General features: G+C 49.8%; 7 protein-coding genes across 9 annotated transcripts; 4 read left to right on the top strand and 3 right to left on the bottom strand.

Annotated features, from left to right (window-relative positions):
* The first annotated feature begins 209 nt into the window (after positions 1-209).
* FOIG_08958 (uncharacterized protein) lies at positions 210-2,815 on the top strand. Of its 2 annotated transcripts, XM_031209130.1 has the most exons (4): positions 210-364; positions 436-523; positions 602-840; positions 900-2,815. In XM_031209130.1, the coding sequence occupies exons 1-4, from the start codon at positions 314-316 to the stop codon at positions 2,076-2,078; spliced, it is 1,557 nt and encodes a 518-aa protein (XP_031061167.1). In that variant the 5' UTR covers positions 210-313; the 3' UTR covers positions 2,079-2,815. The 2 variants fall into 2 exon arrangements, with proteins under 2 accessions (XP_031061167.1, XP_031061168.1); XM_031209131.1 differs by having other exon boundaries at positions 436-840.
* Positions 2,816-2,891: 76 nt separating this feature from the next.
* FOIG_08959 (pheromone alpha factor receptor) lies at positions 2,892-4,245 on the top strand (the record flags this gene model as incomplete). The annotated part of the gene is made up of 2 exons (XM_031209132.1): positions 2,892-3,802; positions 3,854-4,245. The coding sequence occupies exons 1-2, from the start codon at positions 3,052-3,054 to the stop codon at positions 4,243-4,245; spliced, it is 1,143 nt and encodes a 380-aa protein (XP_031061169.1). The 5' UTR covers positions 2,892-3,051.
* Positions 4,246-4,777: 532 nt separating this feature from the next.
* FOIG_08960 (uncharacterized protein) lies at positions 4,778-6,975 on the bottom strand (the record flags this gene model as incomplete). Its single annotated transcript, XM_031209133.1, has 2 exons — positions 4,778-6,468; positions 6,519-6,975. The coding sequence occupies 2 exons, from the start codon at positions 6,973-6,975 to the stop codon at positions 4,778-4,780; spliced, it is 2,148 nt and encodes a 715-aa protein (XP_031061170.1).
* Positions 6,976-7,242: 267 nt separating this feature from the next.
* FOIG_08961 (uncharacterized protein) lies at positions 7,243-8,196 on the bottom strand. The gene is made up of 3 exons (XM_031209134.1): positions 7,789-8,196; positions 7,681-7,730; positions 7,243-7,626 (listed from the first exon to the last, which is right to left on the bottom strand). Exons 1-3 carry the CDS (start codon positions 7,915-7,917, stop codon positions 7,620-7,622), a joined length of 186 nt encoding a protein of 61 aa, XP_031061171.1. The 5' UTR covers positions 7,918-8,196; the 3' UTR covers positions 7,243-7,619.
* A 132-nt stretch (positions 8,197-8,328) lies between these two features.
* On the top strand, positions 8,329-9,966 carry FOIG_08962 (uncharacterized protein). Its single transcript, XM_031209135.1, has 2 exons — positions 8,329-8,962; positions 9,013-9,966. Exons 1-2 carry the CDS (start codon positions 8,644-8,646, stop codon positions 9,489-9,491), a joined length of 798 nt encoding a protein of 265 aa, XP_031061172.1. The 5' UTR covers positions 8,329-8,643; the 3' UTR covers positions 9,492-9,966.
* A 1,102-nt stretch (positions 9,967-11,068) lies between these two features.
* On the top strand, positions 11,069-12,673 carry FOIG_08963 (endo-1,3(4)-beta-glucanase). The gene is made up of 2 exons (XM_031209136.1): positions 11,069-12,177; positions 12,235-12,673. Exons 1-2 carry the CDS (start codon positions 11,416-11,418, stop codon positions 12,316-12,318), a joined length of 846 nt encoding a protein of 281 aa, XP_031061173.1. The 5' UTR covers positions 11,069-11,415; the 3' UTR covers positions 12,319-12,673.
* A 339-nt stretch (positions 12,674-13,012) lies between these two features.
* On the bottom strand, positions 13,013-14,978 carry FOIG_08964 (endoglucanase type K). Of its 2 annotated transcripts, XM_031209138.1 has the most exons (3): positions 14,107-14,978; positions 13,445-14,057; positions 13,013-13,387 (listed from the first exon to the last, which is right to left on the bottom strand). In XM_031209138.1, exons 1-3 carry the CDS (start codon positions 14,571-14,573, stop codon positions 13,256-13,258), a joined length of 1,212 nt encoding a protein of 403 aa, XP_031061175.1. In that variant the 5' UTR covers positions 14,574-14,978; the 3' UTR covers positions 13,013-13,255. The 2 variants fall into 2 exon arrangements, with proteins under 2 accessions (XP_031061175.1, XP_031061174.1); XM_031209137.1 differs by having other exon boundaries at positions 13,013-14,057.
* Between the last annotated feature and the right edge of the window lie 46 nt (positions 14,979-15,024).

Here is a 15,024-nt window from a genome sequence, read left to right on the forward strand (position 1 = left end):
CCCCCCCCTAGATGTATAGAAATAATGAAGGCAAACTTGTACTTCTACTCGCTCACCCTCTCCAACTTCAATTGCTTCAGTTGGTGTTGAAGCCTTAAGTCCCCCACCCCCACTATCCGCGGCTCGGGTCGATTTTAGGAAGGTGCACGGTACGTACCCCATTACGTCGGTTGCATGAGGTCCAACATGGAAGACGCACGAACCACCAACACCAAGCCAAGCTACGACGACCTTCAAGGTCAACCTCAGATGTGAACAGCTCCATCTTCCTTAATATCTCAATAACAACTTGGGTTACTTGGCCAATAACACGATGCCTGTCCAGCAACATGTGCTGAACTGGCTCTACAGCGTTCTCACAAGCGTACGTATCTCCTCCTCTATCTTCCCCCGCTCGTTCGCCAAGTTCAAAGAGCTGACTTGAACGCGCTACAGGAATATCACGATGTAAACCGTGCCTACAACGATGTCGCGCAGGCTCTCGACCGATTCCCCTCGTTGTCGCCGCGAACCGATGTGCACAGTACGTTCGCATAGAGCTATCAACCAGCTTGCGCTCTAAACTCCAGCTTTGTCGCATTCGGATATTGACCCTCACCAGCGTTCTCGAATGGCGCCAATGCCTTGTTACTTCATCTCTCGGGGACTCTCCCTGTTAATTTTCGCGGGACGACGTACCGCTTCCCCATTTCGATATGGGTGCCACACGCTTATCCGCGAGAACCACCCATGATATACGTTGTGCCGACCGAGACCATGATGATTCGGCCGGGACAGCATATAGATCCGCAGGGTCTGGTATATCATCCATACTTGGTGGGGTGGGCTGAATTCTGGGACGTACGTTGCCCCCAAGCCACAGCTACACTGTGATGTTTCGTTGCTGACAAGATGATCAGAAATCCAACCTTCGGGACTTCCTCAACATCCTAACCGATATCTTCGCAAAAGAACCTCCAGTCGTAGCTCGGCAACAACAGTCCCGGCCACCTCCAGCTCAAGCTAATCCGACACCTCCTCCTGTGCCGCCTCTGCCTCCTGGCATGGGATCAACTTCGCGGCCTGCAACACAAGATCCGCATCCCTCAGAACAGCCGCGCCCTCCTCCACCACCGCCGAAGGGCCCTCAGACTGCATCACCTGCGCAGACACAATCTCAAAATGGACCGCCTTTACCTCCAATCCCGGGACGTTCCCCGGCGCAGTCTAACCGCATGTCACGGTACGACTCAGCTCCTCCTCTGCCTCCTCAAGTTGGAAGTCCAAATGCACAGGATCCGAGATTGCCTCGCCCTCAGGAGCAGTATGCGACTCGTCATATACCGCCTGCTGGACCGCCAATGGCTGCGCAACCTGGATACACGAACGATACCCAGTCGTTTGCGCCTCCGTCACAACAACAATGGCAAATGCCACCACATCATCAGCAATATCAACAGCCTCCGCAACCTCCGGCATGGACGGCTCAGGCAGCTCCACCACCACAAAGCCCTGCAAAACCACCACCACCTCCTGATCTACTTGATGAACCATTAGAGTTAAGTTTGCCAAATACTACCGTAGCGGCTCCTCCTATCCCGCCCAATCCCGAAAAGGATGCGTTGTTGCGACAGCTAGCTCAGACACTGTATTCGATCAGGATGCGCAGCCGGCAGCAGAACGACTCGAGCATGGCTGGTTTGCAGGCACAAAGAACAGCAATGTTGTCAGCGATACCAGCCTTCCAAGCTGAAGGTGGCCAATTGACACAGTTGTCGAATGTCTTGACCTCAAACTCTAATATTCTACACGATGCTCTTCATAAAGCGGATGCAGTGATCGAAGGATCCAAGAGCCACCCCGTTCCGGATGTTGATGAGCTCCTCGTAGCTCCTACAGTAGTCGCAAACCAGCTATACACACTAGTGGCAGAGGAGAGAGCTATAGGTGACGCCATATTCATGCTTGGACGGGCTGTCGAGCGCGGCCGCATTACACCAGCAGTGTTTGCCAAGATGACGAGAACTCTTGCTAGAGAATGGTATCTGAAAAAAGCACTTGTGCGAAAGATTGGGCAAGGAATGGGTTTGGCCTCATGACGGGATACCATACGAGATTTGGATTGACGCAGCTCCCTTACCAAGCGGGGGTTTAGTATTGTTCTTACAGCTGGCAGCCGGGAAGAGCTCCAGGATTGGCATCGTGCATGGAGTAGCAATACGTGGCCAGGCACTGGGTGAAATACGACAAGTAAGAGGCGGATTACAACATACTTTTGAAACGAAGCCAAACAACCAGGACGACCGGCTAGCTGGATGCCCGTGAAGTCTAACTTGCGATCTCAAGCCATCGATACGGTTGAGAAAGACTGGGCAGATTAAAAGTCCAATGATCGAGACCAAAGCGGATAACTAACCCCTTGATATCAAACTGGACCCCATATCAAATTCACTCCCCCCTCATTCCATCCATGGCGGCAATTGGCGTGCACGGAGTCAGGAACACGGGGGGGGGGGAAAGAAACGAATCCGTCGCTTGGACCGTTAGCTCTCGACCTGTCAAGATATGCACGGATCGATCTCCTGCACCGAACGAGTCTAGCGGGCTCAGAGAACAATACTAAGCCTCAAAACGCCACGAAATGCAAGAACAATACTAAGACCAACCTCACCCCCACCGACCTTGGCATTCTTCGTTGATTGTGATAACACCCTTTGAATACAAATCCTGTTCCTTGACTTTTGCAGTGCCTAGAGTGCTCACAGTCTTCTTGCCGCTGACAATATCTAATTATTGCTTGCTAGCTTAACTGTTTGTTCTTCAAGACCGTTCTCGCCTGGCTTGTAGTGTGATCTGTTAACCATGTTGCCACTTTCTCATTCTCTTCAACGTTATACAAGACATCACTCTCACTTCACTTCCCTTTGCTCTCTCTTATATATATCTTGAAGAGCTCAGACCTCTTACTTCTCCGTTCGCTCGTGAACTATATCCATCTTTGCCACGTTGAGATCGATCTCTACCAACGACCCCTTTCACTTCCAATCTTTACTCTTTCACTATCAGATCGCAATGTCGACCTTTGATCCGTTTACGCAGAACGTCACGTTCTTAGCAGCAGATGGAAACACCACCATCAGCATCCCCGTGGTGCTCGTTGACGAGATGCGTCGTATGATGGTCAACACCGTCATCAACTATGCCACACAACTCGGCGCCTGTCTCGTCATGCTCGTCGTTCTCCTCGTCATGGTCCCCTTCTCCAAGTTCCGAAGACCCTTCAACGCTCTTCAGATCATCAGTCTCTTCATCTGCTCGTGTAGAATGGTTCTCCTGTGTATCTGGAACATCTCCAAGTTCGCCGACTTTTATCCCTTCTGGTCTCACGACTTTAGCCATATTCCTCGCAGTGGGTATGCACCAGCCATCGCTGCCAATATTATCTCGCTCTTGCTCGTCATCTCGATTGAGACGATGCTCATGAGTCAGGCTTGGACGATGGTTAAGCTGTGGCCGAATATGTGGAAGTATATCATTGCTGGTCTTTCACTCGTCATTTCTCTCATGACGATCTGTGTGAGAATTGCTTTCACGGCTGTTCAGAACAAGGCAGTTCTCGATACCATTCCGCCATTGCATATGCTCTGGCTCATCAAGTGGACGGTCATCATGAATGTGTCTTCCATCTCATGGTGGTGTGCCATCTTCAACATCAAGCTCATCTGGCATCTCATCTCCAATCGTGGTATCCTACCATCTTACAAGACGCTCACCCCCATGGAAGTCCTCGTCATGACCAACGGCATCCTGATGATCATCCCAGGTAAGTTTCTCCCCCTAACTCCCCAAGAGACCACTCACTAACACTCCACAGTCATCTTCGCCTCTCTTGAATGGGCTCACTTCGTCGACTTCGAAGCAGCATCCCTCACCCTCTCCTCCGTCGCCGTCATCCTCCCGCTCGGCACCCTCGCCGCACAACGCATCGCCGCCAGCAACGCCAACAGCGCCCACTCCTCCGGCGCCTCAAGCGGCATCCGCTACGGCGCCAGCGGCCCCAGCTCCTTCACTGGCTTCAAGGCACCTAGTTTCAGCACCAACCGCAGCGGCACCACCGACAGGCCTCACGTCTCCGTGTACGCCCGCTGTGAAGCTGGGACTTCGTCTCGCGACCACATCAATCCCGAGGATGTTGAGCTAGGCAAGATCGACGGTGACCACGTCCGGGTTGACAAAGCCTTCTTGCAACGTGAAGAGAGGATCTAGGCCACTCTTTGCAATTTCAGCTTCCACGAAAACTGCTTTTGGGAAATGGTATTACACGTTCATGTTTTCGACCAAAACAAAACTTCTAGCGCGGCGTATCGGCACAAGTTGCTTTTTCTTCATGTTACTGCTTTTCTTAGCGAACAGCTTTCATACCCAATGCGGTTGATGATGCTTGAGATAACTCGCATCCTACTTTCTTTAGTTTATGGTATCTCTTTTGACCCCATGACTTTTAATCAAGGACGATACTATCTATGCCTTGCTCTTCTTTAGTTAAAAGATGGATAAGCGCTCAGGCGCACAATAGCGATGAATACATTCGGCTTACTAACCCTGCCTTGTCTACTGCGACGTCCAATGTTAGTTTCAGAGTCTTATGTTATCAGCTGCAAGGTAAGACAGTCAGAATGTGATGTGAGTGATTGACACTATATACTGTATAACAGCTACCATCCAAGCCCGAGTCGCACCAAAGATAACATACCCAAGCCTACTCCTTCATCTGGAACTTGTGCGATGAGGCATTTATCTACTCGCTGCGGCCTCCTGAAATCTTTCTGATTTTTTCCTCGCACAAACTAACAAGTCGCTTCAGCTCGTTCGCGCGTACCGGTCGAGGTTGCTCCAACTCACAGGCTACCTTGGAGACAAATGGGCTGTGTGCGGGTACAGTCTGACGACCATCCTCAAGGAGCTCGATGAGTTCAAGCTCCTTCTCAATATCGGGTAGAGAAAACCGGTTTGCCGCTCGGGACAGGCCGTGCTTGGTGTGAGAGAACCGCCTTTGAGGTTCTGTGAACAAAGGAGGCGGCGCTACACCAAATCCAGCCTCGCCATCCATGTTGAAGCCTGCCTCGGTGATGGAATTTCGAGGGAGAGACGATGGCTTTTCTAGTAAAAGAGGCGAAATGATTTCGTTGGTAAGGAAAGTTTGGCCGAGAACGGGCTGACCGGGAATCGCATCAATTGAATGGGGTGATAGCGGTTCGTCGTTCGCAAATTCAACAGCCTGACCATCCTGCACCACAGTAGCATCATCAGAGCCCCTAAGTTGGGAGGGGGCGATATCTCTCGAACTTGTAGTGCTCCATTCTGAGGGTGTCCTTCGGTAAGATGTAGAAATTCGTCGCAGGGTACCCTTGAAGGTCCTCAGAGGACCAACAATAGAACTCTTTCGCTTGTTGATGTTGAACATAGACTGCTTACCAGTATCAATTGTATGAGTAGAGTCGAGTAAAGGAGCCTGGCGATCAAGAGACTCAAATAGGTCGATCTTTTGCTTCAAAGGTGAAATATACTTCTCCGTGTTACGCCGACCGACAGGAGTTTGTGGACTTTCCACCGTAGCCCGACTCCAACGAGGAGCATAACTTTTTGACCTGAATTTTGGCGCATTCAATATTTCGGACTCCGAAGAATCGGAGTATCCCAAAAGAGGATGCTTCGATGGCGAGTTGGGCGCCTCGTTCTTGGTAAGGATTGACTCGCGCCGTTTGGTTTCAAGAGCACCAACAGAAGCCACTGGCTGATCCTTCAACTGATCAAACTGCTTTCTGAAATTGGAAATTCTAGAGCGTGGTAGGCTGGAGCGACTCGGAGTACTTGCTCTCGCAAATCTGAAAGATATGAGACCGCTGTTATTGCTCGGAGGTTGGCTGGGACCATCATGGGATCCACGGGATTTTCTTCGAAGGCTTGAACTTCCTGCAGAGACTGTATTTGACAATGAAGATGCTATCTTGCGAGCATTTCGCACCCAGCCATTATGTCGGGTCTCTTCGATTGTGACGTTGTTATTTTCAACAAAAGCATCATCACGAACATCATCAAGCTTGAATCGACTCGTAGATACCGCCTGCACAGATGATGGTGTCACTTCGGTGTACTGAGACTTGATGTAGCTTGGACTCGCATCAGGCGTACTCATGACGAGGCTGTTACGCTTGAAAGAAGTCCATGAGTCATCTGGTCGATTCAAAGGAGATCGCCATGTGCCAAAAGGATCATCAGAAGCCAGGAGTGTCCGAGGTGAGGGAACAGTATGAGACGTGGGCGAGAATGTCTTTGCAATGCGCACTGGATTCGGCGTAGTGGGAGCATCGTCTGCTCGTGGTCCTGCGGCTGACCGTCTTGTTTTGATCGTTTGCCAACTTTTGGAATGAGCCAGCTTTGACGGCGAACGAGGAATAGAAGTACGGGTAGGACTAGAGGCTTCTATTTCTATCAGACGGTCAATGTTTTCCTCCAGAAGATACACCCGAAACACATACGCGCCTGTTGGTCCGCAGCCTCAAACATTATTCTTCTCTCTGCCACAGACTTTTGCCTTGCCTTTGAGTCCGCATTTCTAGTCGAGATCACAGGCGACTGGGTACCAAAAGTTTTCACTCGACGAGTGCGAGGGGTTTCTTGGCTTGAAGGAACGAAACGACCGGACGAGACATGGCTGGAATCGGTAGAGCCTCTTTCTCGGATTCTTGTTGATGCATGAGATGATGGTTTTGAGGCGCTCGATGAAGTCTGCTCGATTGTCGAAGTTACCTTGATGGCAGAGGCGGGCTTTGTCTTTGAAGGAGGAGGAGGGCTGCCAACAGAGGAGACTGCCTCAAGGACTTCAAACTTGGAGAGAAGCTGGGCGAACTTGCTGCTGGTCAAGCTGCGGGTATCTGAACTTTCGGAGACGAACTTGCGTGGTGAATTCTTGCGAGAAGACGAATGCGTGCTCATGTTGGCGGCCTTCAAAGACGGACGAGGCTGTGATATTGATGAAGATCACGTCTTGATGGTATGATATCAAGAGAAAGTGTCAAATGTCGATGCCGTCAAAGTCTGTTCAAAAGATGAGGATGAATCTGCCTGGAACAACATTGTAGAAACGACAGAGATGTCATTAGTTTGGCAGCTAAAGACCGTAGGCCATGATCGCAGATGGAAGGAGCGCCCTCGTCTGATCGCATAACCTGAGAGGAAAGCGCGATGCCGATGATGAACATGCCAATTGAATACATCGCAATGCACCGCAATCCTCAAGCCCTTAGAAATAAATGTCTCCAGCAATCTGTTGTGGTTAGCATAACAAAGGCGAGTCTTCACAGAATGCGACCCAGCCTCAGGGGCCAAACGGGAGTAGGGGAGACGTCTTATCATTTCCAACCCCAGCCGTAACGGCCATGTCGATTTCTATACAGCCTATATCATAATGCCCAAGTCAGGCACAGGCCAACCTTGAAATCCCATCCTGTCTAAAGGTACACTGACGCCAACTAATGTACAAGTATGTCGATTATGTAGTTCATGAGGGATGCGCAATCCCCACTCATGACTGATTTCCTCCTCTCCAAATTCTTGATCGTGTATCGTTGCGACGTCATTTACTGGCTGTCCAGGGATCAGTTCGTGTTCGTCGAGACTCGCATGTTGGGTTCAACTTACGGAGGCAGAAGGATCTCGCCCCAAGAGCTGGACAAGAATGTCACAGCAGCCTAATTCCTTTGTCAGTACCAGTTCACCCCCAATTTAAGATCGCAAGACCAAACTTACACCGAAGATGGCAATGCTGCGGACAACAGCGGCGTTGTCGGGAGAGGTAAGAGCGTCATAGGTGGAGCCGATGAAGCCCTTGGGGGCACGGCGACCGCGAGGCTCAACTTGGATGCGCTTGGGAGGCATTTTGATTATATGGCCGTGTATATGAAGTTTATCGGTTCGTGATGACTCTAAGTCGAGAGAAGGAAGCGGGCGCGTGGTGGTGGTTGATCTGGTCGTCGAATTGGAGCGAAAATTTCCGGGACAGCTCGCAATGAAGCTTTTCCACTGATAGCGCGCGATAGCGGCTAAAGTCACATGACGCGCGCTTGTGAGACTCAACCTGGAAGCTCAAAAGCCAACAGCAGAATTGGAAATGCAGAATTTTGTTAACCAAGCTACCTTAACAAGAGAATTACGGAGAGTCTCATTTATCTCACTTCGTAAAAAGTCTCGACTTGTTATCTCAGTTGTACTTATTGATGTTGGTCCAGCTCCCACTGTAAAAGCCGAGTATGTACCGAATCCGGCAGTTACCCCACCATGACTGAGTATCGCCAACACCTTCGTCATCCTTATCGCGAGCTTATCTGAAATGTAAACGGAACCAGTCTCTTTGTCAGCGGACAGTTATACAAACTTCATTTAATTCTTTCGGAAATCGTATTCATATTCCTTCAAATCTCACGTAAATACTGGAAAAGCTCATTTAGTATATATTCATCCGTCCGTCCGTCGTTCTGGTCAAGAGGCGCATAAAGCAACAGTGCTTCACTCTTATTGTCCCCCCTGTTCCCTCTTTGTGCTTTCATCTTTCGACCTTGCACTCAGACAACACAGCTTAATCACGGAAAAATACATACATTCAAAATGGAATCGCCAGGCCCAGGTGGCTTCTTGCCAGCACCTGCTGGTGGAAGTCTCCCATCACCTGCCCCCTCATCAGCTTCATCATACTCAAACATCCAAGGTCTTCCTACACCGCGAACAAAGGCCCTGAAGCCCAACTCAAGTAAAGAGTTCATGGTGCGACGGTACGCTGAAGAGCAGCTTCTGCTAGTAACACGGCGATACGTCAAGAAGTTTGGCAATCCAGAACCAGGCGATACAGTGGTGGGATATGCTAGGTTTGGCGAAGTATGTCGAGATCTCGATAGCATCACCAATGTCTTATGGAAATCAGGCACTCGTAAGTCACTCAAGGCCCATGTCTTGATGTCTAGTACTAAGAATGTGTAGCATCGCTCCAAATACCCTTCTTATTACGTCTCACAAGTGACTTCACACGATATGTCCGGTCATTCCCCCCAGCACCAAAGGCATCTTTCGCAATACTCCGCAAACTAGACCATTGTTTCGCAAGTCTTCTTTGCGGCCAAGACATTGAAACTCACGAGACATTGCCCGGTTTTGAGAACGGACTACGCGGCGGCATGACAACGACAGAAATGATCCGCTGCCGAAGTTTAGTTGATCAATGTCGCGTTTTAATGGTGGAAGTAATGCGAGATCCTGCTGAAGAGGACGAAGAAGATGAAGAAGCAGAGACAGACACTGACACAGACGCGGAAGAACCTGGGATCAAGGGATGGGGAGGCGTAGAGGACGATGATGAGATGATGCTGCAGCTTGATGCGGCGCGGGTCTTTGAGAAGACGATTGTGCAGCTTAACGAGAGGCTTGGGGATCTGGAGCCATTGCAGATGTCTGCCGATTGAGGTGTTCTAAATACAGAAGCACTATATTCTGGAGATTCAGGTGCCGCGCTCAATGAGCTGAATTGACTAGTTTCAGGCGTGATCATGCACAGATACGAGCTGAATACCTTTGAACCGGTCCTCTTGTGGGGTGAGCATTGATCATGGTGCTTGGCTGCAGGACTGAGGTCTTGGATCGTGTTTCGCGAAGAGAGATGAACCAGGTCTTCTATAACATGGGGATAATATAGGATTTGATAAGGTTGGTAGATCAGTGGGGGATGAAGCGAATGACGCTGGCACAGACGGTTGATTGTCAAGATCACGCGTGGTATTAGGTATCCGAAAATTCGTGGCAAATCTACGACGGATCAGTCATTTCTACAATTACTGGATCATGGCTCGACAATTATTTCCTAACTAACTTGCCCAAGTACAAGTGATGATAAAATAAGCATTTACTTGACTGCATTGCCACCCACGTTGCTGGGCCGCGAGCTTTCAATTGAGGCTGTGACTGGCCTCACCTGTCAAATCGTGAAACACAGCGCGTCGGAAATTTAATTACCAGTTCTCGACACTACCAAAAAGCCAAGCCTGAGTAAAACCTCGCTGCTCCGAACATTTTGACTTTCCGAATCGTAGATCGTCTTAATGATTGACAGTAGCATAAACTCTAACTGATTGTCTCACGGTAGCCGAGATGCACTTTTCTCAAAATGGCAATGAACCATTACGATACAAATAACCACCTGCATGATTCTCTAAAGATATAATGACTGAATTATTCAGTATTGAGCTGAATTCGCATAAGATCATATCTACAAGACGTTCAAGAAGCATGTCCTTGTTAGTCCCATTATCCCTGACACCTCCTTTCTTGAGCCGCGTAGGCTTCTTTTCCTCGTTGGTTAATGATTCTCACGGCTTTGTTTCATATACCTGCCAAGATCCAAGCACCATCCATGTCCACCACCAGTAACCGCTCGCCAACGCAATCTTCATAAACAATTTCACAAAAGAAAAGAGCCTTCTCTTTTCGGAGATGAATTTCTTGTCTGGTATGAATGTTCTGGGGTTCACATTGGTCGGCGAAAGCGAAAATGATATCCATATTTTCTCTGACCCCTGGTTTTATTTCCGATACGCTAGTTAGCCCCGGTTCATACGCTGCCACGCACGTTTTTCTGTAAAGAAAGTTGTCTTGGGGTTTGTCAAGAGTGCATTATCTTGTATAACATCAGGCATGAATGCGTTGTAAAATACGAACTTGGCAGATCATGGTTGGTTATATGTGTACTGCACCATCAACTCAGACTTGGCCTGTCCATCACCATACCAAAACTCCTCCTCAACAACGAATCAACTCCAGAACAAATCTTCAAAACATAGCATCTTTCAACCCCTGCCCTCTCGTTTTGTGGCGGACCTGTCCCGAAGTGCTAGCTCCATTCCCATAAACCCATCACGTCAAACCATCCAGTCATCCTCCTCCCGTCCCTGAACATCACCCGCCCGCCCAGCCCTTGATTCATGCAACACCATTCTACCCCATGTTCTCCATGCCCCTTTGGGCAACTAAGCCCCGAGGTGAACAGGAAACATCCGGTCCTCACATCTCGTTTCTGTCTCCCCTAAGATGGAGGACTCCACTCATAGGAGTCGTATATATAGAACAATGCGCATGTAAACTCGTCTTGTCTCCTCTCCACACCTGTCTTTCTTTCTGTGTCTTGACGTTCTTTTCTGACCTCTTTGCTTTCGAGATACGTGTATCTCAAGCTTCTTTCGTTCCTTTTATACACATCGCCTTCTCCGGTTTCATTCCTTTAGCCCTGGAGGCATAACATTCCTTACCTGTGACATTTGTTCTCGTCCACTCCTTTAGAATTCAGTATCAAAGATATATTTCACAGTTTCGATCAGTTCCACTCCGACTTACACGATGCTCAACTTCATCCCCATTATCGCCGGCCTCGCCTCTCTGGTCTCAGCTACCAGCGCCCCAACCCGCCCCGATCTCAAACTTATCTGGAAAGACGAGTTCACCGGGTGTCAAGGCTGCTCACCCAAGACGAACAACTGGAACACGGCCCTCAACATCAACTCCAACAACGAACTCCAGGTATACTCCACCTCCAACAAGAACATCCAACTCTCCGGCGGTGACACCCTCCAGCTCGTTCCCTGGAAGGATGGGAAGGGCGAATGGACCTCTGGACGTCTTGAGTCCAAGAAGGCTTTCCACGCAGACAAGAACAAAGCTCTTCGTGTAGAGGCTAGTGTTCGCATGGGTGATTCAGCTCGTAAGCAGGGTATCTGGCCTGCTTTTTGGATGCTCGGTGATGCACTGCGCCACGGAACTGGATGGCCTCTTTGTGGCGAGATCGACATTTTTGAGAGAGTTAACGGCGACTTGACTGGCTTCGGCACTGTTCACTGTGGTCATGAGGGCGGCGGTCCCTGCAATGAGCCAGAGGGTCTTGGACAGCGGGTTACTATTCCGGATAACGAGTTCCATGCTTGGTCTGTGGTTATCGACCGACGGGCTAGCAGCTGGCAGGATGAGAAGATCACCTGGTTGCTCGATGGAGAGCCCTTCCACAGTATCACGGGCAAGACACTCAACGATGAGGGCACTTGGGCTACTCTGGCTCATTCTCCCATGTACATTCTCCTCAACGTCGCTGTTGGCGGAACCTGGCCAGTAAGTTCCAGCAATTCTATAGTTTCAAGATATCAGAAAACTAATGGCGTCATGCAGGGCAACCCTAACAAGGCCACCGAAGCCGGCTACAAGAACATGATGGAGGTCGCCTACGTCGCCGTCTACGAAACCACAAACTAGCTACCCTCATAACCAGCAATTCTTCAAAGCTTGTTGCAAACTTCTTCTGCCAGCCCTTGCTTGGCACTTTCTTCATTTCTTCTTACCCTCACCCATGTGAGTGTGAACGGCTATTGAGTGCCCTGAGACTGGTCTCGTGGTCAACTCGACGGTTGTTTGCTGGTTCGAACCCAGCTTTGTCTTGTTTCTATTGCACTGTCTTATAGATTACGGATACACAAAGTTCAATATCCGTACAGCGGATCGGTGTAGATAGATATCTGGATACAAAACAAGACTCACGACGTTATGACACAAACTTACTCCCAACTCAGCAATGTGACTTCTGTGCTGTGACGCTAAATGAGATAATCCCTTGTAATCATATAAGCTCTAAGCGGCATATTTATTGCTCTCAAGGTATATGGTCTGGTTTATGGGTACGGTAAGCGTCTGGAGAACAAGGTTTTCCATGAAGTGATCGATGGGTTCAAGAGGCATATGAAGGGCAGATCCATATGTCAGCGCCCCCCGTTTTCATGAGAAATTGGGGAACTGGATACCATCTTTGCTCAATTAATGTATAGCGTCGAAAGGATCATCCTGATAAAATACTCTGACTTCTTTTTGTCATCGTCAGTGACGAACGGATGCCATCCTCGATGCCAATCAACTCTGCAACTTATACACTTGCTCACTTTCAAAGGACATTATGACCAAGACGACGTTATGGAGGAAACTGCTTCAATATTGAACAAGCCTGCCAAGTCTTTTGTAGCCAGTTGTCGCTGACAAGAGGCTATCTATGTGTCTAAATATATACAATGAAGATCTAATATGTACAACAAGGGTCGAACACCTGGTCCAGGATGCCATGCTATACACTGACAAGCCTGTTCATGAGAGGATCCCTTCTGAGACGTTTTATGGTCTCTTCCACAATCGATGGATCTACCATTTAGTTGGGGATGCACTGAGAGTAGTACTCGTTCTGCTTGACACACTTGCTTCCAGTAGCGCAAGCGAGGTTGCCGTTGGGATAAGCGGACTTGGAACCACCACACTGGTAATAAGCAGGGACAACGGAGGCCTTGGCGGTAGGGTCAGTCTTGGCCGGGCAGCTTCCTCGGGTTTTGGTTCCACGGACCTTCTGGGTTGTCTTGGGCTTGTTGACAGGTTGAGCGGGCTTGGTAGCAGCAGGCTTGGTGGCGGCAGGCTTGTCAGTCTGGGGCTTTACAGCAGGCTTAGTAGGCTCGGGCTGAGCGGCAGCCTTGGTGGAGGACTTCTGGACAACAGGAGCGGAATCCTTGGTCTTCTGGGGCTGAGCGGCAGCGGCAGCGGAGGTGGTCTTCTTAGCGGAGCTTGAGGGCTGGGGCTTGCTGGCCGAGGTATCGCCCTTGTAGGCAGGGAAGCTGGAGTCGTCATCACGCTTGCATCCACTGATGTCGAGGAGAGCCTTGGGGCACTGAACCTGCTCAAAGGTGAAGTCAGGGTTGTCAGCGTTCTCGAACCAGTCGAATCGCCAGTGGCAACCGTCCTTGAGAAGCTCGGGGAAGCTATCACATTCGCTTCGGGAGGAGATACCGCCGTACTGGGCACCGCCGAGGGCCTTGCCGAACTCAGAGGTGCAGCCGTCGAAGATACCGACACCGCCGCCGGGCATCATGAGATCGAAGTGGTTGTCGCCGAGATCACCTCCAGTGTTGGTGGACTGGACGATCATCTTCTTGCCCTTGACGGGACCACTAGTGAAGGTCAAACTAGATAGAGTCAGTGTGTTGTACGGGATCAATCTGTAAGGAGACTGACGCATAGCAGGCACAGCACCAGCTGGCCTCGGAGCCACCAGAGATCTTGGTAGCAGCGAAACCGTAGGCAAGCTCATCGTTGACAGCCCAAGGAGAGTAGTTGGTGCAAGCATAAGCAGAACCACCACCCTCACAACCGTTGACAGCGTTGGTGTTGGAGATGGGGTTGTCGTTCTTATCACAGGTTAAAGCAGGGGCGTTGACAGCAGCCTTTCCACTCCAAGAGCAAGAAGGCTTGCAGCAATCCCAGTATCGAGTAGAGTGACCGCTTCCAGAAGCAGCACTCACGGCGAGAGGGCCGGCCAGGGCGAGAAGAGTGTAAGATCGCATTGTTGCAAAAGTTGGTTTGTTTAAAGAGTGACTGTTTTGAAAGAGAGTGTATGTAATTCTAAAGAATGAATGAAGTGAATGAATGAGAAGGCAGTGCAGGAGTGTCCAACAACCAGAATATTGGGACGCACACCTCATCTTATATACAACCGCCCAACCCTCACTCCCGCGTATTCAGCCCATGCTGCGCCGTGAACTGTCAGATATCATGAGCACATTTCATCCAAGTGGTCTGTTAGTCTAGGTCGAACTAGCGCAGGTACAAATTCAAGGATCACAAAAAGTCAAGATGACAAGCTGATGGTGGTGCAATGATTGGACCTAGTCAGCATATGGATGCAGGTCGGGAACGGGAAACAGATCCTCCACTAATAAGACGTCTAGAAGCTGGTCTGACGGACAAGGGACGGCAAGGCTGGACCGAACGAGTGAGAAATGAAGTCTAGGAGACTTTGGTTTCAGGAACAGTTGTGGGGAAATTGACAACGGTCTCTCGGCCGCCTCTCCCGAGATTGGGCCCGAGTGGCAGGGATAGAGATTGGAAGTTGAACGGAGCAGACAAAGGCGATGGTTCTAGAAGTGGTAAAGC

Source organism: Fusarium odoratissimum, assembly GCF_000260195.1.
Source record: "Fusarium odoratissimum NRRL 54006 unplaced genomic scaffold supercont1.14, whole genome shotgun sequence".
Taxonomy (NCBI): domain Eukaryota; kingdom Fungi; phylum Ascomycota; class Sordariomycetes; order Hypocreales; family Nectriaceae; genus Fusarium; species Fusarium odoratissimum.

Coding starts and splice junctions, on each gene's coding strand:
- FOIG_08958 (XM_031209130.1), top strand. CDS start 314: ATGCCTGTCCAGCAACATGTGCTGAACTGGCTCTACAGCGTTCTCACA. Junction 365..435: donor TCTACAGCGTTCTCACAAGC/GTACGTATCTCC, acceptor AACGCGCTACAG/GAATATCACGATGTAAACCG. Junction 524..601: donor GCCGCGAACCGATGTGCACA/GTACGTTCGCAT, acceptor GACCCTCACCAG/CGTTCTCGAATGGCGCCAAT.
- FOIG_08961 (XM_031209134.1), bottom strand. CDS start 7,917: ATGCCTCCCAAGCGCATCCAAGTTGAGCCTCGCGGTCGCCGTGCCCCC. Junction 7,731..7,788: donor GCAGCATTGCCATCTTCGGT/GTAAGTTTGGTC, acceptor CAAAGGAATTAG/GCTGCTGTGACATTCTTGTC.
- FOIG_08962 (XM_031209135.1), top strand. CDS start 8,644: ATGGAATCGCCAGGCCCAGGTGGCTTCTTGCCAGCACCTGCTGGTGGA. Junction 8,963..9,012: donor CTTATGGAAATCAGGCACTC/GTAAGTCACTCA, acceptor AAGAATGTGTAG/CATCGCTCCAAATACCCTTC.
- FOIG_08963 (XM_031209136.1), top strand. CDS start 11,416: ATGCTCAACTTCATCCCCATTATCGCCGGCCTCGCCTCTCTGGTCTCA. Junction 12,178..12,234: donor CTGTTGGCGGAACCTGGCCA/GTAAGTTCCAGC, acceptor GGCGTCATGCAG/GGCAACCCTAACAAGGCCAC.
- FOIG_08964 (XM_031209137.1), bottom strand. CDS start 14,573: ATGAGGTGTGCGTCCCAATATTCTGGTTGTTGGACACTCCTGCACTGC. Junction 14,058..14,106: donor TGGTGCTGTGCCTGCTATGC/GTCAGTCTCCTT, acceptor GACTCTATCTAG/TTTGACCTTCACTAGTGGTC.